At 38.8% G+C, this 22,523-nt stretch overlaps 1 protein-coding gene across 6 annotated transcripts in view; it reads right to left on the bottom strand.

The window, feature by feature from the left end:
- FHIT (fragile histidine triad diadenosine triphosphatase) overlaps positions 1-22,523 on the bottom strand; it is a 1,459,166-nt gene that overhangs the window by 176,891 nt on the left and 1,259,752 nt on the right. For all 6 annotated transcript variants that reach the window (XM_053929377.2, XM_045192109.3, XM_045192111.3 and 3 more), the window contains one exon: positions 9,795-9,863. In XM_053929377.2, coding sequence (XP_053785352.1) covers positions 9,795-9,863 — 69 coding nt within the window. The remainder of the gene's footprint in view (positions 1-9,794; positions 9,864-22,523) is intronic.

The raw sequence follows: 22,523 nt of genomic DNA, 5'->3' as shown, positions 1-22,523 counted from the left end.
TGTGTTATCATGACATGAAAACACTATAAAGCATGCAAAAGTATTTAAGAGGTTCAGTGCTCAGAAAGGATGACTTTGGGAATTATAGGTACTTGGCTGGAAGGGGTGGACAACTTCCTTGTGTTTAAAAAAAAAAGCTCAAAAAGGAGTTGTAATAAAGTAATAAAGTACCTAGCTGGGAACTAGTGAGTTGTATCCTTAAAGCAGAAGAACAACAAACAAACAAAAAAACCCCCAAAACACTCTTTGGTACATGCCAATTTCCTATACTCTAAGTCTTACACATTTAATAGTAGGGAGGTATTCAGAGCCTATAGGAATTAGTGAAAACATACGATGCAGGGTGTGTGTGTATAAATGTCACTAAGGTTGAACAGAGATCTGGAAACTGAGATTTAGCCCTAGAAGTCAAAGTCTCTAAGAAAATTACTTATTCACTATCTTTGAATTATCCATAAAAATGAAGGATAATATTTTCCTCAGACTGAAGGCTTTGTTGTCAACTAGAATTTGGTATAAACAAGCTTTGTCATGAGCTTGTTATAAGGTCTTGAGACAGACACTTACCCTCTGTGGGGTTTATCTTCAATTAAATGGTATTAATGAGACCTACCCTGCCAGGTTCGTGAAGATTAAAGTAATGTATACATAGTGCCTAGCTGAGAGTCCTGCTCATTGCAGCCTCTCTTTAAACAACAATAAAAATGTTACTCCATTACCAGTTTCCATTAGTTCTCTCCCTAGAAACAAATATTAAAACCTAGAAGTATTTACTTATTTTTACCATTAACCCAATGCTTTCAGATTTTTCCCCCTATTTCAAATATGGGAAACATGAGACACACTGAGACCTAAGTAGGAAGTCATTAAAGAACATTACAACATTACATTTAAAGAACTTGTAATAAATCACTGACTTGACATGCAGAATTAAGAGCTAGGCAGGTGTAAGAGCCTTTTCTAGATTATCTTGGTTAGAGAGAAGGTCAGGCATCTCTCATCTTGTTCCTCTAAATCTGGGGGTCGTAAAAATCTCCAAATAAGTTGCTTGCCAGTGAGCTAAAGCAATTTGGAAGCACTGGAAGAAAATCATAAGCCAGAATTTCTTCTTTCTAGGAGAGATTTCTGCATTGTCTTTTAATATCTACATAGTGTGGGCTGCATACTTGTGGAAGCTTAAAAGTTTAATGTCCCCACAAATTATTGAGCTGCTGTCTGTGAAGGCTGTTGGTCCACAGGTGTGCATGATGATGGTCATAGGTAAAGACACTTAATCTATATGATCTCCTCTTTAATGTGTTCAGAGGATTTGGAAAACCTCCTAAGTCTTCAGAGAAGGTGACCTCTAACCAGTCACCTACTCCAGCTTCCGACTGCTCACTCACTCTCACCAACTCCTTAGAATGCTCTCAGACATGTCCTCAGGATAATAATGTTAATAATTATGTAAATCATAAGAGGTAACATTAACTAAGCATTAACTGTCCACCAGACACTGCTCTAGGCCTTTATATATATAATAATTCAATTCTCACAGCAGCCCCATCATAAGCCCCATTTTACAGATGAAGAGGAAAAAACTGAGATATGGAGAAGTTTCAGCAACTTGTTCAAGGACACAGAGCTGAAACTCAACACCAATCAATCTGGATGCAGATCCTCAGGCTTAACCCCTACATGCTATTGTCTCAAAAGAACATGTAACGGCTTTCTTCTCAAAATTGGAATAAGAAAGTTCAGTCACCTAAGTGATGCTTGATTGGGCCACTCATAGAAGAGCAATGGTCTACAGAAATAATGATCAAAACAATGGCTTGTCTATCCTCCAAAGTGCATGGTTTGTTTTGTGAACATCCCTAGTGAAATAAGTAGCCAAAAGATAAAAAATAGAAGTAAATTTTGTGTAGAGGGATCATCCTTGAAGTCATTTCATTTTTAAAACTTCACCAGTCTTCCATCAGGATGATAGAACTTAATTCAATAGTTGGATGACATATCTCCTATATTATCTTATCGTTTTGAAAACCAGGAAAAATAAATTACTATCCTTTGGATTTGGAGGGCTATAGTGAAAAAAATGAGGTTTTGCATCAAATTACACTTTATGAAAACTAATGAAGCTGTTTAGATATAACAAACTCTAGAGTTTCACTGTCCAATTTGGTGGCCACTAGCCATGTGTAGCTAGTCTGAATGGAATAAAAATCACTTGTAAAGTGTAAAATCATATGAGATTTTAAAAACTTACACATAAAGAGGATATAAAACTCTCCTGAAAATGTTTTATATTAGTCACATGTTAAAATGGTGATAGTTTGGTTATACTGGGTTAAAAATCATATCGATAAAATGAATTTCACCTATTTCTTTTTACTTGCTTTAATGTGGCTACTAGAATTTTTAATTACATATGTAACTCACATTCTATTTCTATTGGATAGTGCTGCTCTAGAATACAATGTGCAATGTACAGATGGAGGACACACAGATAAGAGACATCACCTGATGGTGAAAAAAATAGAACCACATTTTGGCGACTCAGGTTGGAATTCCAGATACCAGGCTATGTTTCCAGGGATATATGTGCCTTGTAAGAAGCAGGCAACTAGGAGATCTTACTATATACTCTGCTGCTTTCCAAGAATGAGCCCTGCTTCCAAGCTAAGGGGTTTTATAAAGGTTATTTAAAGTGAATGTATCATTCTTTTGTCTAATAAATGACAGATAATTGAAAAGCAAAAAATATTTTCAAATGTTTTGGGGCTTTAAAATTGTAAGCTTTTCTTTTCTACTCCCCCCTTAATTCTTGCTTATTTTGTTTTCTGTCTAAAGAGAGGTCAAGTCCAAAGTTTGGGGGTTTTCTTTTTGAGACCATTATAATTTATATTGATTGAAAAGTATCAATGTTTATTTCATATTTCTTCTTGCTGTATTCATCCATTTCTGCTCATAATTTACTAACTTATAAATAATTTAGTTTAAAAAATAACTTATTTATACATTTTGTTATTCCTATTCCTCAAACTCTCAACTCTAAATAAAATAGAGTTGAAAAATTTTCTTATGTGAGATCTAAATAGTTTTCTTTAGTGGATCATAGGCCCCAAAGTTACCAAATTTTTGGACACTATTCTTAAGTGACAGTAACTAATAGTTACAGCAAGAACCTTGAATAAAAACCTAATTAAAAATTTCAACTAGTTTTTAAAAATATATAAATGGTCCAATTTTTAATTATTGATGTTAATTAAGGTTTGATTGCAGCAGTTGCTGTGAGAGGCAAGGAAGAAGACAGAGCAGCAACAAGGACTCCTTGGAGCAGGCATTTTCCAACTTAACTAACACGTACCTTATAGAGTCCTCCCGGAATATGTCTGTTTGGGAGGAGAATTCACTGTGGAGGGCAGATGCGACTCTGCACACAAAGCCACATTCAGAATATAAAGAAGGAAGACCATAGGAGTCGTTTGACAGAGTGGTTGTACTTTGATATTATGGATAGACTAATGTGTGATTAACTTTTTCATGCTTATTTCTTCTTAACATGCAATTGAGCATATTCAAACAAGAAAGGAAAGCAGTTCTGGGAAAACTGACTTAGGGTGGTAATTCTCAAAGCAGACTCTAGGGAAATCCATAAAGGTGGCATCCTTTGTCTTGGGGTATGTCTAGATACCTGTCCTCTCATCATCAGACACTATATTTTGCCTTCCTCCACTGTTTTTTCTTGTGCCCAATCATTTCATGATTTTCCTTGGAGGCCACCAGTCCACCGTTATTGCCCTCTGTGCTTCTCAGCAATTCCACGTGTGACAGCCTTCACCAAATGTAACAAATCTAAGTTGTATACACCCTGAAGTCTTATCTCTACTAGGAAAAATGGTGAAAATAATTTTTAACCAGATAAATGCTTCTCTACTAATTTTGTTTCTCACTTTCAAAGCACATAGAGATTTAACTCAGTAATAATATGGCATAGGAAAGGGGAAACCAAATATCTATCCAGCTGTCTTATCGTTAAAATAGGTAGCCAAAGAGCATTTCATGTCACAAATCATTAAGTTACCACTACCACATATTTATTTGTTGGTTATGTCACATCCAGATTCTTTGAGTTATAAGTTCTCATGAATTTAGAAGAACCTACAGAGATTTTATTTATTCTGAACAAGGAGTAACAAAGTTTACATTCCAAAATTCTCAAACACACAAAAGCTCATCCCTCAGTATGAGGACATCATTGAACCCAGAAGGAAAAAAAAAATTAACTGTCTCACTGAAACATTCGTTCTTTTTTGGAGCATCAACTGGGGACCCATGGACTTAGAGCCTGTCATCATATGGTGTGTGAAGGAGATCCAAGTTCAAATATTATCAGCAGTATAATAGTTCTCTCCAGCCCTCAGGGTCAAACGACGTGATTTTAGCAAATTGATTTTGTTCATGCGTTGTGTTAAACCAAGCAATTGTTTCCCCTAAGATACTTGAACCTACAGTTAGTTGCTCTGTCTTTGAAATTCATGGTTGAATTTGTCCAATTGCTGATTGCTATTCCCATTTGCTCTAATAATAGTCACTTCCTTCATCAGTAATGGGTTTTATATACAGTGCACAATCAAAACCATTCACTGTTACCCATAAACATTTGATGAATTGTCCAACATAGCTGTGAGAGTTGCTTGTTTGGGAATACAGCTAGGGCAAGCCTAACAGAGTTAATGAGATTATGTACCATGGCATTAGGCAATGAGTGTTTCCCTCCCCCCTATTAGTTGTACATGCTCTTTTATCCAAGGAACTATTTAAGTCATTATCATAATCTTCATCAACTTGTCAAGATAATGGAGGGCCCACTGAGTTCCGAGAAGGCCTCACATAGTTCATATAAATTCAAAGGGCATAAATGTAGAAAGAGTTTGGGAGCAACCAATAAATAAGATTTGCTTAGAGAATCATAAAGAATGGGCTTTCTAGGAGATTCTGCCTTGGAAGGGGTAGAACTTGAGCTCAGTTTTGAGGGAAAGAAAAAAGACTCATCCTGTGAAATGGGGACGATAAATTAGTAAGCAAAATGTATAAAGACAAATCCAAGACAGAGAGCTGGAGGAAGAGCAGATGAAGATAAACTCAGGGATAATAATCAAGGTTGTAATAAAAGGAAGAAAGCTCCTGAGCCTGCTTTCAGCAGATACCACATCTGTACTTGTTAGACATACACAAGTGTAGGTTTAGGGGGAGGCGAGTTACTTATCAACTTTGACAAGTGCCTACCAGACTTGCTTAGCAATCAGACAAGGTTTATAATTACTTCGCCAAGCCTTTCTGATGAGCCACAATTTGCAGCTGTCTGCACACTGATTTCTGATAAACTGATTTCGTTCTACCAATGCTTCATTAAATTAACCTCAGAGGGCTGATAGCACCATGTCAGAATCTCACCCAAAGTAGCTATGAGTTAATAAATTGCCCTTCTGAAAAGCAAGATGTTCTCTCCATTTAAATTATGTTAGGACTAGTAGGGAACTTCAAGTTCTTCTAGTTCAACACTTTATTTTTTCATGTAATCACTCATTTAACAAATGTTTATTGAAGACCCACTCTATGCCAGATTAGGTCCCTATTCTCAAAGCTTTATAATGTAGTTAGGGATACAGACATTGAATAATAAACTAATAAATTATTTTGAGTGACAAAAATAATAAGGTCATAAATATGTGATATGATAGAGTTTCCTGAGAAGATATAAAGGATTAATTATCTTAGATGGAGTGAGGTGATCAATGAAAAGAATTCTTTGAGGGGTGTCACTTGAGCTGAGACTTGGATGGAGATGTAAAGCCACAAGACAGGAAGGAGAAGATGAAAGAAGCCACAAAAAGGCCCTGAGGTAGGAGCAAGAATAATATACTTGACAAAAGCAAGTAGTGAGAGAGAATGAGAGTAACAGGAGCAAGGGAGGTAGTTAGGATGCCCTATTGAAGTTAAAGAACTCACTTGGGGCCAGAGAATTGTAAATAAGTAAGCAAGATAGTATAATGAATGTTCCAGATAAGTGACATGCACAAAGGACTAGACAGAGGATCCTGGGGGTGGTCATTCTGAGTGGTAGAGAGAAGAGGAGTATCCCATGAAACAGGCAGGGGTCTCAAACTCGAATTTGTGATGCAAGCCTGCATAAGAGACTGAGTGGTGGGAACTGCAGTGACCTAGAGAATGAATGGCATACCTGATAGAATTCAGACTCATTCAAGATACTTTGCAGGCACAATAAAGCACAACATTAACAAATATATTTCAAGCAAAATAAAAAATATGAGGAAGCAAGCAAATCCCATGGACCATGAATATGCAACAATGAGCTGGAGGCAATGTGGGAAGTAGGCTGGGAATGAGGAAAAAATCAATAGAGCATGGTCTAATGTAAGTCAAAGAAGAGTTACACTTTATATTTCCATGAACTAAAAAAAGAATGTTTTATTAGGCAGTAATCCAAATGCCATAATACTAATAACAATAACAAAGACCCACAGTATTTGTTAAAGAACTTGCATAACTTAAAAACAGAGGTAATGATCAAATGGGCCAGATTTGTAAAGTTATGGAACCATGAGGTCCATCCAAGGAAGAATCATGGTCATCCACTCTGGGCTTGCACAGACCCAGGGATGGAAAGCTCCCCATGCCTCCCCCCGAGGCACTTTCTATCAATTCGACCTGTTGTTACAGGGAGCTGGTATCTGCCTCCTTGTCACCTAAAAGTCTCAGATCTTCCCCCTGGAGCTACCTGATAGCCCTTTAGATAGAAGTAGTGACCCTGTCACTATCTCCCCTCCACAAGTCTTGCCTTCTCCAAACAAAACATCTCTACCTTTAACTACTCCCCTCATCACTATTTCCAGACTTTACCATCCTAGTCACCTTTCTGTGAACTTTCTCTAGTTTGTCACTATCCCTTGTAAACACTGCCCAGAGAGAACACAGCATTCCCAGCTAATTTATAGTGTAGGGCTTCTTTATGCATCGTTTTCTATTTCTGCAGCAGTAGGAATACAATTGCATTTTATTAAGCTCAGTCTCCTGCTGTCCATGTTCCCCCCTTCCCACCTTCCAAGCCAGTCTGTCTGTTGTATTTCAGGGACACAGGCATAATTTTAAGTGAGTGCTCCTTTCAGTATAAAGAAGGCTGCCCCTCATCACTCCATCATTTCTGATTAAAATCAGTCAGTCTAATGTACTTCACATCCTTTACCAACAATGTAGTGCTTTGTGCTTCTCATGCCACTTTCTAGATATTATCTTATTTATCATGTACTCAAACTTTATACATAGAGCAAGATGAATCTGAGAATTAGTGATTAAAGGCAGAGGGTAAATTGGAAATCTGACCCTTGGAAAGAATATTGAATGGGAGTATCCAGTAATCTGGCTTTGAATCCAGGTTCCCCATTTTCCCATCATTGCTAGGTTTTAAAAACAAACTTAATAAGAAGAACAGAAAGCAGCTACCTATTAATAGAGGTGTAGTATATACCAAGTCCTGTAATAAGCTTTTAATGTACAGCATGTCATATATTATACATAACAATCTCTGAAGTGTATTTATCTTCATTTCAGAGAGGAGGGAATTAAAACACAGAGATTAAAGGACTTGCCCAATGTTACACAATCAGTAGGTGGCACTGGGATTTGAACCTAATTATGCTTGCCTTCAAAAAGTTCAATCTTTTCATAGTCTTATGCCACAATCTCCCTCAACCTCCTTCAGTGGTTGTTATCTATACTACATGTTACATATCAGTTGATTTAAAAAAAAAAAACCAAAAACTCTTGCAATAATTACTTCTCCTGAGATGCTTCAGCAGAAAGGTAGGAGGTAGGGACTTGTGTTGCCTCATCTGTGGGGCCAGAGACCCTATGTGATCGTGCACACAAGGGCAAGAGAGTAAGGTTGGGGAGAAAGGTCATGCACCAACCTCAGTGCCGGGCACTGTGTTTCTAACTGGACTGAAATGTAGCCCTGCAGCTTCTATCACAAGCACATTTGGAATATAAAGAAGATTTCAAGGTGACAGTTGAACCAAAAAAAAAACCCACAGTGTTTTCAAGCACTTTTTAATACCTTTTTAGCACTAGTCACTTGTATATAAATCATGTGCTAATTTATTCATTAAAATAGCCTGTACTTGGCAACATTTTATTAACCTTAGTTTATGCTAATATGATCAGTAATTGTATTTTTTAATGCATCTCTTTATAATTACTCCATAATTCTGATTTTCTTCCAATATGATTGAAGCTCTTACCAACCTCAAATCACATTCCACATCCAATGAAAATGAGTTTGGACTATAATAAGATATGACTTCAGGAAAGTCTAAATTTGGAGAGACACTATTCCCATACCTAGCCATGCATCAGGATCTCCTTGGAAATTTCTTACGCCCACAAAATTACTGATTCCCCAGTGCCTCAGTAATCTACTGGACCAGGGTTGGGATCTCTTGGGAAAGGAGATTTGTAGCAATTAGCCCACTGACCAGCACTTGGGGACCAGTGACTAGAGCATTTTCACCCTTCACAAGTCAATTTCAGCCATTGGAAAACAGGAAGCACACATAGTCAGTGATATCCCAAAAGCATAAAACCAATTGCCTCAAAGGATCCAGTGAATCCCAGGAAAATTAATTATAAGTCTCAATACTAACGGTTGACGTCTGGTTCTCTATTTTCAGGGTCTAATAGCCATTTAATGTCCAATTATTGCAAAGTAATCTTTAAAAAAAAAGATGCACAGTTTTTATGTAACACATAGGGTAGAGACAGTCATAGGGGTTTAGCTGGCAGAGCCACTTGATAAACAACTAAAATAAAAAACAACTAAAATAAAAATTGCTCTCAGCCCTGGCTGGTGTGGCTCAGTAGACTGAGTGCCTGCCTGCAAACCAGTCCAGGGCACATGCCTGAGTTACCAGGCAGGTCCCCAGTTGGGGGTGCATGAGAGGCAACCACACATTAATGTTTCTCTCATTCTTTTTTTCCCTCCCTTTCTCTCTCTCTAAAAGTAAATAAATTTAAAAAATTAAGAAAAAAAATCACTCTCAAAGGATTAGGAGTGTCAAATAGATGGCTAAAATGGCACCTCTCTCCTATTTGACACCACAGCAGACATTGCTAATCAATCACAGCACATTTCCATGTTGCATCCAGAAACAGCCTCAAAGCCTTTTCACCTGAGCACTCAGGGCACCACTGCCATCTGATCTGCTCTTACGTGTAGGGAATATATTTACCCTTCAATGGCTACAGTAAATAGCTATATCATTCAAACCAACCTACTCTTTGCTAATGATAATTCAAAGTTTGAATTTGAATAAGTGCTATTTAGCAAGACAAGCTGAGTTCCAAAGTATTTTAAAAATTAAATGTAACATTTGATTAAAATAACCATATATCCATCTGCTTAATTTCCATTGGTTGTATAGATTTTGTCCTATGGAAACACTGGGTCATGGCTCCATGCAAACACTTAAGTGTCCCGGTAAATGACAGGCAGAAATCACAAGGATGTTTAGATTTTCGTCTGGTTTCATTTGAAAAAGAAATCATTATAAATTCATTTGTCTTCAGTTTCCATAATGATCACTCTGGGCTACTTCACCTCTACTACTGCTTCCCAAGTCATATTGGGTGGAATCCCATTCAAGACCATATATATGGAAATACCTACTTAGGCTGCTTTCATCACATGGACAGCCCCTGCGAGCACACAATACGATCAGAGAAAGCAGACCCACCTCATCATAGATGCTGTCATTCCTGTGAAAGTCTCCAGCCTTCCTGGGAAGAACGTGGATGTGAACATGCTGAAAATATACAAAAAAGAAAAAATAAAATGTCATTATCTCCCCATATATTTTCACACTTGACAGTGATGCTCTCATGAAGCCCAATTACTCCACATTGTTTCCTGCTGGATTATTTTTCATAGGAAGATGACGTTCACCTTCAGTAACTCGATCTGAAATCTGCGGAGAATAGAGGCACAGAACAAGAGAGAACAACTTGGTGGCATATATGAGAGAGTGAGTGAAATGCCAGAGTGTTTTAGGGGCCCTGTGAAATTATTCATAGTTGTCAGTCTTGGTTGTATTTAGCCAGTGCTTTGAAATGACAGCATGTCTTAAAAGGTGACAACGGTGCCTTTGAAACTGACAAGAAATAAGAATTGGCTAAAACAGAGAACTGCATAAGTAAAGAGCAAATGAGGGAGAGTATGATGGAGCATGGGCCAAATTACAGAATCCAGGCTTCAAGTAATAATCATATAATAATAATATAAATAATTCTCATTTATTAAACTTTTAATTATTTTGATAAGGAAGCTGTGTGCTTGGCATTTATCACATTTAATACCCTGAATAAGCCTGTGAGGCAGCTCTACCATGACCTCCATGCTACTGATGAGGAAGTCTGCTCAGAGGTCAGTCAGCAAAGAAAGCCAGGTGGTCTGGTTCTTGCCCCCACCTTCTTCATCAGCACATACAATGCTTCTGTGATGTCAATATTTTAAACAGCCCATTTCTTTAGTCTATAAAAGCACCCACTTAATATACATAGCAATGCTATTATACAGAGATTGGGACTCAAGGCACACAGCATATCTAACTCAATATATTCTTCAAGGCTAAAGTGCCATTTGAAAGTTTTACTTTCCAAATAGCCTATATTGTGCCTCAGCTGAAGTTAAACTTCATTCCTGCCCTTGAGCTATGTTCATGCGTTTATTAGAAACCGTGGGGAGGAATGTGAAAATGAAAAGCCTAAGTGTGGAGAGGCAGACAAAGAATCAAACATTGTGGCTGATCACGCCCACCCTCCTCGATTACTGCGATCAGGCCAGAGCCTCCAAAGGGCCTCCAGAGAAGGCGAGATTAAGGGTCCCTATAGCTTTGCTGCACAAGGAGGAGAAATGATGCCCTGTTAAAGCCAAGGCAAGGAACAAGGTGGTCCTAGGTGAAAAAAGCAGGGAGGAGCTTCACATCAGCCCTTCAGCACACAGTCCCCAAAGAGTGGCATGTTTTTGCCAGAATATTCTCCAATGACAAAGCCAGTCACAGATTTCTCAGCAACTGGGATGAATGTATACACAAAGACTGTGTGAGTCTAAGGAAATAAGGAGAAAAAGCAAACAGGAAAAAAGTAAATCACAAACTTCCCATGGAACCAATTTCCTAGGAGAAAGCAGTGCAGGATGGGCTCGGGGTGAAATTTCTTAAAGTTCATGGGCTGGCTGACTTAAACGCAAGACCAGAAAAAATACAATGCCATAGTTCAAGGAAACAGCCCACCCTTAGAAGGGGCCTTCGATCAATCTCTGCTTCCCCAAACTGCTGCTACCCTTTCCTCCTTTTCTCTACCCTTACTTTCTCCCTCACTCTCATCTTTCCTCCCTCCCTCCCTCCTTTTCCCCTTCCTTCCTTCCTCCCTCCCTCCCTCCTCCCTTCTTCCTTCCTTCCTTCCTTCATCTGTCATCTCCTTGTGCTTTCTAATAATCAGGTATTCCTGACCAGGGTTCTGTAGTCAAACTGCCTAATGCAAATCCTGGACCTACCGCTTACTAGCTGTGTGGCCTTGCCTCATAAGGCCTATGTCTTAGTATTCCCATCTAGGATGAGGATTATAACAATTTCTATCTCACAGAGTTGTTAAGAGGATCTGATCTGCTAAGTAAGTACTTATTATGCTGCTTAGTATGTAGTCAGCACTCAACATGTAGCTGCAGTAGTATCACATTCAGGGAATGGTTCCTACACCAGCAGGAAAGATAGTTAAGAAGCTCCTTGTCTGGGGCATGGTTAAAGTTTCTCTGTTGCTCCAGCTTATTTCTGTTGCTTTGATGAGTGGTTCTCAAACTTGAACATGTACCTGGGGCTTGATAAAACAAAGACCACCAGGCCCCCAAATTTGCATTTCTAACCAGCTCTCAAGTGTTGCCAATATTGCTTGTCCATGACCATACTTTGAGAACCACTGGTTCCTGACCCCTGCTCCTGTCAAATGTGCTAATGTGGATGCCAAGGTCACTCACTGGTTTGCTTGGCTTGTTGCGTTATTGGAAAGCTATTGCTGCATGCTTCCCTGGCTTCCTACCCCTGGCCACATTCCATGCCTTGTCCTGAGGGGTATGCCTGTTGTTGCCCACTAATAACATATAGCTGGCTGTGAATTTATATTAGGGGAACCTCCTGGGACCAGGCCCATCCCTGCTTTCATTTCTTTACCCTTGCTCTCCTAGGTTTAGTGTTCGGGGCTATTTCTATAGGCCCTGTTGCCACACAGTCCTGGAAATGCCACTTTTGATCACTGGTAACCATTTGAAATCACCAGAGTTCACTGTGACACAGATGACAGGAAACAGTTTACTGTAGAGGTGATTTCCCCCTAGGGCATAGATCTCAAGTGACAGACTGATCACAAGATCCTGACAATCCACAACTTCTCAGAAAAGAGAAATCATGATAAAGCCAGCCCAAAGTCTTGCTGTTGTGAAGGAATACCATTGTCACATCCTTCCGATAGAATGTCATACTGATAAAAACCCTATGAACAGCACAGATGGGAATAATTTGACATAACCTATTCTTAGTGAATTCATATTGAGCCTTGGTGATCACAACTTACTTTTCTAAGTGCTGACAAAACCTGCAACTAATAGAGAACTACAAAATTTTGCTGGGCTTTACTGTTTAGTAGGGTTTAAATTTTGCTAGGGTTTCAAGCAGTTTAGCTACTTGAGTTGAAAGAGTATTTCAAAAAATCCATGATACCTTCCACACAAAAACAGTTTTCATAGTCAAATCTCACAATGTTCATTGGCATATTGAAGTATATGAAAGGACCAGATGAAAGATACTTGGTTAAGTTTGTTCAATTAGCAATCTAGAAACTTACTTATGGAGCCCCGGGTTCTTTATTCACATAACATCCAATTAGTTTTTTCTAATACCTACATTTATTTATACAAAATTATTTATACCAGTTGCTAGTCTAGGAACCAGAGATACAGTGATGAACAAGACAAAGCCCCTGTCCACATAAAGCTACAATCCAATGGGCAATGCAGAAAATAAACAAGTAAATAAATAAATATATGATTAATTTTAGGTGGAAATAAGTATGATGAAGAAAATCATAGCAGACAGAGCTAAAAATTCAGAACTGAGACTTCACTGTTTGTAATTTTGGAAGAGAAGAACTATGATTCAGATTAAGGATACAGTGGGGAAGAATGCAAATAAAGAGAGGATAAATTCAAAGGCTGAAAAAAGAAAAAAATTCAGGAAGGGTAGAATCAACAGTGTCAACATGGCTGAAAGCTAGAGTTGGTTTCAGTGAAATTTGGGGCAATAAAAACTTACCTGAAAACCACATGAAAGATGCTCAACATCACTAATCATTAATGAAATACTAATCAAAACCACACTGAGACACTGCTTTACACTCACTAGAATGACTATCAAAAAAAACCCAAAACACAAGACAATAACAAGTGTTGCCGAGGATATGGAGAATTAGAACCCTCGCATGTTGTTGGGGGAGATATAAAATGGTGTGTAGCTCTTTGGAAAATGGTTTGGCAGTTTGTCAAAAAGTTAAATATACAGTTACTATATGACCCAGAATTCTATACTATGTATGTACCCAAGAGATATGAAAACACATGTCCACACAAACACTTGTAAATGAATATTTATAGCAGTATTATTCATAAGAGCCAAACAAGGGAACAATCCCAAGTGTCCATCAATAATGAATGAAAAAAAATGTGGTATAACCAGACAATATGATTTAGAATGAAGTACTTCAAAAGGCATGAAGTACTGCCAAGTGAAAGGATTATGCTATGTGAATTATGCTAAGTGAAAGAAGCCAGACACAAAAGGCCAGATACTGTATGATTCCGTTTATATAATGTCCAGAATAGGCCAATTCATAGAGACAGGATGTAAATTAGTGGTTGCCAGGGGGAATGGGGAGTGACTGAAAGTGGGCATGAGGTTTCTTTTGGAGATTATGAGTATATTCTAGAATTAGTGGTGATGGTTGCACAATTTTGTAAATATACAAAAAACTATAGAATTGTACACTTACAAAGAGTAAATTTATGTTATGTGAATTATATCTCAATAACGCAGTTATTAAAAAAAACCTGTAGATTTAAGAGAGTACAAGGTGAAGAAAGGGAGATAAATAAGCATAAACAACTTTTGTAAGGAGTTTTAGAAAGAAATCAATAAGAGCAGCTCTAGAGGAGGGAGAAAATCACTCCTTTGGGAAACACAGGGTTAAGGTTACTGGACCTACTAGTTTCTACAATCATTATTATCATTAGTAGTGGTAATTGCTGTTGTTAACATTTATTGAAAGCTCACTATATGCTAGTCCCTGGGCTGATTTACATCCGTATGTCAATTAATCCTACACTATTCCCAAGAGGTAGTTAATAAATGCATGACCATTTCCTGGTGACACATTAGACCCAAGAGGTTAAGTGGCTTGCCCAAGCTCCCGCAGGGAGTGAGTGCCCAAGAGCTGACACCTGTCACTGAGTCTGTCATCAGACATCATGGTGTTTGCTCCTCAACAAATGACACCATCCCTCAGGAGGCCACCTGCTTCTCCCCATTCCAAAATTAAGGACACCTCCTCCCTGTAGTCTCTTGATGCCTCTCCCAAGGCCCATTATTTCTCAATAATGTCTTTGATCACATCCGTTAAGTCCTTTCAGGATCATGGGATGAGGATAGCCTTTGCCTAGAGACTTGAATTAACTTAGAGCAAGGGTGTTATCATCCGAGTTTCATTTCCACCTCACTTCTTTCTAGGTGAAAGCCACTCCCAAAATACCATATAGATTAACAGAGTTGTTCAATGTCAACCTTTTCCCCCCTCATTTATTAATTTTATGGAATTTATACCAAGTAGCAGATTTATCTTTTCTTGGCTCACCTGCCTGAGCAAATCTCAGATTTAGAAGTCCTTTTTGTTGTCTCTAGGTTTTCCTCCAAAGGCAGAAACTCTCTGTACTTTAATACCCCAACAACACTTTCCTAGGCCCTGTCTCCTTTTCGCTACCTATGCTTCTCCATCCACCCTTTTGAACATATCTACTTTACCCCTGATCATGGTCAGCATAGTCACATGAATGTCTTTGTCCTTGTCAGAAAACACTGCAATTCAATTATAGGGGCTGAAACCCAGTGGGATGAGGGCAGGGAAGGCTAGAGGGCTAACCTGCTCCATAACTGGTGTCCTGCAACCTCCACCAGCCAGTCCAGCATGAACCTCTCTCTCTCAGGTCTGCACTGAGCAATAGCAGAAGGTCAATCTGATTCAAAGAATAATATAAATGCTGCTGTGGTAGTCATACAATGATCACCTCCAAAAGGTCCATATCCTAATCCCATACTCATAAATATGTTAGGCTGCATGGTAAAGGAGAAATAAGGTTGTGGATGGATTGAGACTGCTACTCACTTTCCCTTAAAATAGGGAGAGTATCCCTATTTTAATCCAATGACCCTGAATTATCCAGCTGGGCCCAATATAATTGCAAGGGTCCTTAGAAGTGGAAGAGGGTGAACAAGTCAAACTTTAAAACTTTGTTCTTCAAAGGATATCATTAGGAAAAGAAAAATGCATCCACAGAATGGGAGAAAAATTTTGCAAATCATACATCTACTAAGGTACTTGTATCTAGGACATATAAGAAACTATTTCAAATCAATAAGAAGACAAAAATCCCAACTGAAAATAGGCACAGGATGAATAGAAATTTCTCCAAAGAGGATGAATAAATGACCAATAAATCACAAGGTCAGAGTTAGCAGGCCATTTTTCCACAAGAACATCCTAAGAATCTGCCTCCCTCCCATCCTTTCTTTGTTTTCCCCCTACAGTCAGATGAGAATACTTAGAATCAGCAGAAGTAAGATTTTAAAGCATAGAGCATACTACTACTTTGTGGGCATATATCTTATTGTCCACAGTGAAACGTTTAGGGGTGAAAGGCAGTTTATAACTACATGATAGGCCTAAATCTTGACTGTTCCAAATGAACCAAGATAAATGTCACCCAAAATAGTAGTAATTTAATCGGGAAGTATGATAGCATAACAAAGATGAGATTTGACATCCTCTCAACTTGGCTTAGAATCTCAGCTTTGCCACTTTGACCAATTTAGTGACTTCGGGCAATTTACTCAATCTCAGTAAGCTTCAGTTTCCTCATTTGGGAAAATTGAGACAGTAACAGTTCCTATTGCTTAGTGTTTTGGTGAGGATATGATAATAGAAATATATGCAGTTATCAATGTAAAATGTTTTTCTGTAAATGGTAGCTAATGTTATAACTGAGAATAACTTAAAAATGGATACTCTAAATGTGTATGTAGAAGTTTTTACCTTATGAAAAAGAAATAATTAAATGATATGTCAATGTTCTCTCAAGAAGTGAACTACATTTAGGGGATTCTTCTAAAAACCACTGAGGCCCTGGCTGGCGTAGCTCAGTGGATTGAGTGCGGGCCTGTGAATCAAAGGGTCACCTAGTTCGATTCCCAGTCTAGGGCACAAGCATGGGTTGCAGGCCAGGTCCCCAGCAGGGGGTACATGAGAGGCAACCACACATTGATGTTTCTCTCCCTCTCTTTCTCCTTTTCTTACCCTCTCTCTAAAAAATAAATAAAATCTTTTAAAAAATAAATAAAAAGTAAAAACCACTGAGATTGCCATATGGCTCTAGACACCAGGCATGCCTCATTCATATTGTTCAACTGACAGCCTCAAAATAGTGGGTGATGCATTTATTTCCTTGCCTTTGCTACATACATTGCATACATTAGTTAACCTGCTATAACAGGAGTAAAGTTTTGAGACAGCAAATGGTTCTGTTTGGTGGAAACAGGATGTTCTGTCCTTTGCAAGTCAGGGAGCAGTGGGAGGTGGACACCAAAAATCTATAGTAATCTGAGAGTTGGACTCTACTGAAGGAGTAAAAAACTAGAGGCAAGATAATGGGATGGGAGACTGTTAATTCTTCATGCCCAGATGTTTCTCTCCACATGGCAGTAACTCTACCACCATTCTTCCCTTTAATTCACTTAGTCAAGGAAAATAGAAGAAACTACTTGAATGCCTCTTGCTCCTCCTGTTGGAGTCTATTACACAAACAGTAGGGATATTTCTCATTTAATTCTGTTTTCTGCAGTAAGATTTTTAAAAGGAGGTGGAAGATCAGAAGTACTCTCAGCACCTGCTTTCTCAATCGACAGTAATTCCTTTGCCCCAGAGAGTGGTTTTTGAGTGAAATGGGTACATTCTCATAAGCAACATCACCATTTACAAACACATTATTGAAACAGGAAAGGTGATGGAACCATGATGACAGCTCCCATTGCCTGCTGGGCTGAGTACCCATATGCCATCACCTTTTATTTTTCTGCTCATTTGTAATCAGTGCTTCCTTTACAAAGACAAATGATAGAAAAGGCGAGTTTTCTTCTGTGCACCCATTTTTGAATCTGCGAGCCAATCTACTTCTCATCTGTTCTTTTGTTCTGAATTTCACTGGAAGAGTTCCTTAGAACAAAGAAAACAAGAATAATCTCTCCTGGCTTCAAAGCCTATCACAGCATCTGATGCAGTCTAGTACTGTGGGGCGAGGATGAGCTACTCTCCTGCTTGCAGTGTGGAAGGAGGGGAAATTGATTGGCAAAACAGATGCACTGACACTTCCTCAGTTCAGTTTGTTCAGTTCCCTCGGCTTCTGCTTTCCTAGAGGAGAAATTGAAGAAGAACCTGCCAATTATTTTCACCTTGTGAGCTGAAAGCCAAAAGGAATAGACACGCACCCAGCTCTCAGAGTTCAGTGACACTTTACCCAGCATCAGACTCCATCATCTTGCTTTTCTTTGACTTGAAAAGACCTTAATTTTTAGAAAATTTGGAATTTAAAGCTGTCTGGTTGCTAAAAGCTCCTTTAAAGTGGCATTTTGGTTTGGAGCCATACATCATCGAAGCCGTGATGCTTAGCTGATGTGCTGCACCCATATATCATAAGAGCACCATCCCTCTCATGATATATTATTATAACTCACAACTGGAGCACTGCCAGTGATGTGCGGCTTCAAAACACAAGTGTAAGCCACAAAACTCTACAGGGTCTCCACAAATCCTGGGAAGTGTTTTTGGAAACTGAATTGGTTCTTTATCTTTTTATTCTCCCTTAAAGTTTCTTCACTTGACTGGGATAATCTGGGCACATGGAAAGCACTGTTTTCTCTGTTGCACAAAAGGCATACCAGCTGCTTTAACATTCGACATCCTAAAGGAAGGGACTCATTAGCAAGAGGGCTAGAAACCTTCAAGATGCCTGTGCATTTTGACAGACTACTAATTTTATCCTGAGTTGCTTATGTCAAGGTATTCTCGAGGCCCTGTGCACAGCTGTATTTTCAGTGACATTTATTTCAAAACTAGTAGCTGGCAGGGTTTTCACACTGACCCTAAATCTGGTGCAGAAGGTGAGGCCTTCCCAAATCAAGTAAAGCAGAAGCCAGCCCTGAAGAAAACACAAACTTTGGGGTTGGTGGTAGTCCAGAGTAGAGTATATTTAGCAAGGCTCACTGCAGAATCAAGTCTTCTGGTTCAGAACAGAAGCAGGCTGTCAAAAATATATTCAGTCTTATAATATACACTGTCTTGAAATACAGTAATTGCTAGAATTTACTGAATATTTAGAATATGCCAGCATTGGTCTAAACACTTTACCTACATTTTATATATAATATGCACAACAATCTTATGTATTAGGATGTCGGTGTTTTCTCCACTTGAAAGAGGAGGCAAGATGAGAGAAGTTATAGATGAAGAAAGAGAGGTACAGGGAGGTGGAGTGAGTGGGTTTGTTCAATTCCAGAACCCGGGAATGCTACCAGCAGCCTAGCAGAAGTTATAAGCCCACTGCCCCCCACACCACTCACCGTTAGCATATTAAGCACTTCTGCAAAAGAGGCCCATGAGAGAATAAATTTCTTATAAATTTGAGAATCAATCTTATACAAATATTCTGTATTATCTTTTAGCTAATGATGGACTTTCAGTGACAAAACAGTTTCAAGTTCTGAAAACTGTTGAACAAGAGAATGGAATTTAAAATCACTTCCTTTTAAAAAGTTGACAAGCTCAAGCAAGGTCTATAAAACTATAATAAACCTCTTCAGTGGCCATTCCTGTTGTGTTAGGTTACACTTACGCAACAAGACAGGCGGAACCCCAGGTAGACCATTCTAGGATGAAGAGTCTTCCTGTTCAGCCCTGCATGCAGGAGGTCATGTTTGCTGCTGCGCAGGGACAGCACCTTAACGATGCCTCTGGTAAAATGATGTTCAAAAGATATGTAGAATGTTTCAGGATTTGTCAAACCTATGTTTTATCAGCTATCATTATAGTCATTATAATGTAAACATTATAGTCACGTTTACCGTAATATTCTTGGTAAGAAAAATTAAAAACTGTTCTTCTATTTTGGGGGAGTTCTATCCCTTTGCTTCATTCCCACTTCCACTGTGTCTCAGAGCAAGTTCAAATGCCTTCAGTCTCTCCAAACTCTTCATGTTTCTCTGATTATTTGTATGTATATCAATGACTACATTTTTCCCATAAAGTAACAATAATTACAGGTTTCTCTGTTTCATTAGTCTGGAATTCTGGGCTATTCCTTACTCTATTTGTCTCATTATTTCCTACCCTCACTCCAGGTTTCTTGCTTAGAAGATACACAGTATAAAGGCTGGCAGGCAGGCTGGCTGGCGGGTTGGCTGGACAGATAGATGGATGAGTGGGTGGGAAGATGACTCGAGTGTTCTCAGTCAGCCTGCTTTAAGTAAAAAGGACAAAGCGACATGGCACGCACAGATTCTCGTGGCACTCTTGTCTTTCTCCTCTGTTGAGAGTTCTGCACACACAAAGATGTGGTCTCTGCAGAGCCCTTACAACTGCTTGGCACACACCTTCCTTCCCGTTGAAAAGTATCTTTTACTAACACATAAGTTTGAAGGTGTTGTCTTTCTAGCTTCATTTAAGTCCCTTTTAAAACTGCTCAAATATGCTTGAGTGTCTGGAGCGAATAGCTCACGCTGAAAACACTCAGCATTACGCATACGGCCATGGGGACTTATCCTTTGCTCAGCATTAACATTAGTAAGAGTCACTGCGGTTCCCTCTCAGGAGAGAAGAAACCCACTCTTTCTCTGGGCAGCTTCTGACCTTCACAGATTACTTCCCCCATGCTCTCTTTGCTAAAAAGACTATCTGGAATATGTATTTTTAATTTACACACCATATCAGAACATTAATATGCAGAGGTATTCCCTCTGGGTGTCTTTCTGTTGGGTATACAATAAAGGATTTAGATGCAAATGAAGCAACGATAGCACTTTTCCTCATCTTACTCATTTTTGTGACAACTGCACATTACTTTACTGTTTACCATACACATAATTACAGTTCTTTATGTTTCAATAAAATGTATAATAATAAACGTTTACTGTTCCATGAATAAGTATTCATTCAAATGAAGCCTCTAATGGCGGTTACATGTTTTGAAGCAGCTCTGTGGCTTTCTAGAAATCTCGCCCTTTACTTAATGAGCATCATTTCCATAATCTGTGCATTATTGTCCAAGCCTCCCTTTAGGAGTATTTTACAAAGCAAAAAAATTGTGAAATATTATCAGAGTGAAGAAAAAAAACGTTAAGGGGATTAGCAACTTGTCCTGTAAAAGGGACGAGACAGGCTTTCATGTCCCTCCAGAGACAGTGACAGAGTAATTACAGAGATGGGCTCCTAATTATCTCACTGGCCGAGTGCATCACTACCACAGTTTTTGCCTTTAATATCTGCTTTAAATAAAAGTAGGAGATGCCCAGAAAGGTCAGCCATGAAGGGCAAGCCTGTGCTAGTTCCCTTTCTAGTGCTTACAAAAAGACCAGGCAGTAGACCTGTAAGTTAGGGGAGGTTAGGATATGAAGAAATGGACACTCCTTTACCTGGAAGCAGACACGGGACTAGAGTATCAAACAGCCAGCCTGAAGAGGCTGAATTGAGACAAGATCCTATGCTGGGCTTCAGGTTAATTATGTCACACATTATTTTCAGTGTGAGTTATTTTTTTAGGGAAATTACTTAATATAATTTTATCTCATCATTTCAAAAGGTTAATCTATTCTAAATAATTTTTGCAAATTGTGTTCCCCAAAGCAGGTGCTTTAAAAAATAACAAACACATAATGATATATTTCTTTTATCTTTGTCCAACAGCTAAAGCTAGGTTGTTTAACTAGACAGAGAAAGAGATGCTGGGAGAAATCAAGGAACAAAGGTCGCATGCAGCCTGATAGGACCCAGATCCTCAGCCTCTGCTGGGCGATGGTGAAATGTGTTAAAGTGACAACTGTCACATCATGACATGTCAGTCTGCTTTATTGGTGGGTTGGCACGATTTACTTAAACTTTGTCAGCAGGGAGTCACTTTACATAGTTAGAAGCTACATTTCTTTAGTATGGATAAATATCTCCAGGCCCGTGTGGAACATTTAGGACTGTGGTTATTTACCATTGGTACTGCAGCGAACAGCTAGAGTCCATAGTGAAGCTCTCCCTCTCCTCCTGTTTCATGATTTGCTGTGAGTAATTCACTCCTTGCTTTCACTGTGACTGCAGAATTTCTCAAATGAACATTATCCTTCCTTAACACGAGCAAATGTAAGATTTTCACATTTCAATATGGCTATTTTCATGAACAACTTCAACAAAATAAAATATTCAGCATAAATAGAATTTAGTGTGATCCAAATTTTATCATATTTCTCCACTGGATTTTTTTTTTCACATCCCACTTTTTTGTTTGCTACATATGTCTTTTCATTTTCTAGTGTCCCTGAATTAGAAAGAACTAGGCAGAACCATGTTTTAGAAGGTTATGTATTTTTTCTAACTCAAGTGAGCAGGCATTTATTTTGGATTCATGCCTTTAGAAATGACATGCTCTTTTCAGATGGCCCAAATCTCAACCTACAGAGCTGCTAAATGGAACTGTTACTTTTTGCCAGGGTTCTACCCAGGTAGGCTACAGAGATCATTAACTTCATAAATGAGATTCTTTTCAAAGTCATCATTGTAAAATATACCAGAAAAACCACTCTTCCCCAACTCCCTGCAACCCATGAGCACTGATTTGATAGCTCAAGACTGGATAAATGACTCTGATTAGCCCAATGATCCCAGTTTTATAGGGACCTTCTAAATCACATTTCAGTTTGGGATCAGAATGATGATGCTGGGAGCATCCAGAGGGCTACATATCATCTCAACCCTGCTCCCACACGGGGAGCCAGGGAGATTTGTGGGACCCTGTCTGGTGGCTCCAAGGCACAAACAATGAATACTGCTAAGGCAATAAT

This window comes from Desmodus rotundus, chromosome 8, assembly GCF_022682495.2.
Source record: "Desmodus rotundus isolate HL8 chromosome 8, HLdesRot8A.1, whole genome shotgun sequence".
Classification (NCBI taxonomy): Eukaryota; Metazoa; Chordata; class Mammalia; order Chiroptera; family Phyllostomidae; genus Desmodus; species Desmodus rotundus.
The sequence above is the reverse complement of the archived record's forward strand: the minus strand, read 5'-3'. Positions and strand labels throughout refer to the sequence as shown.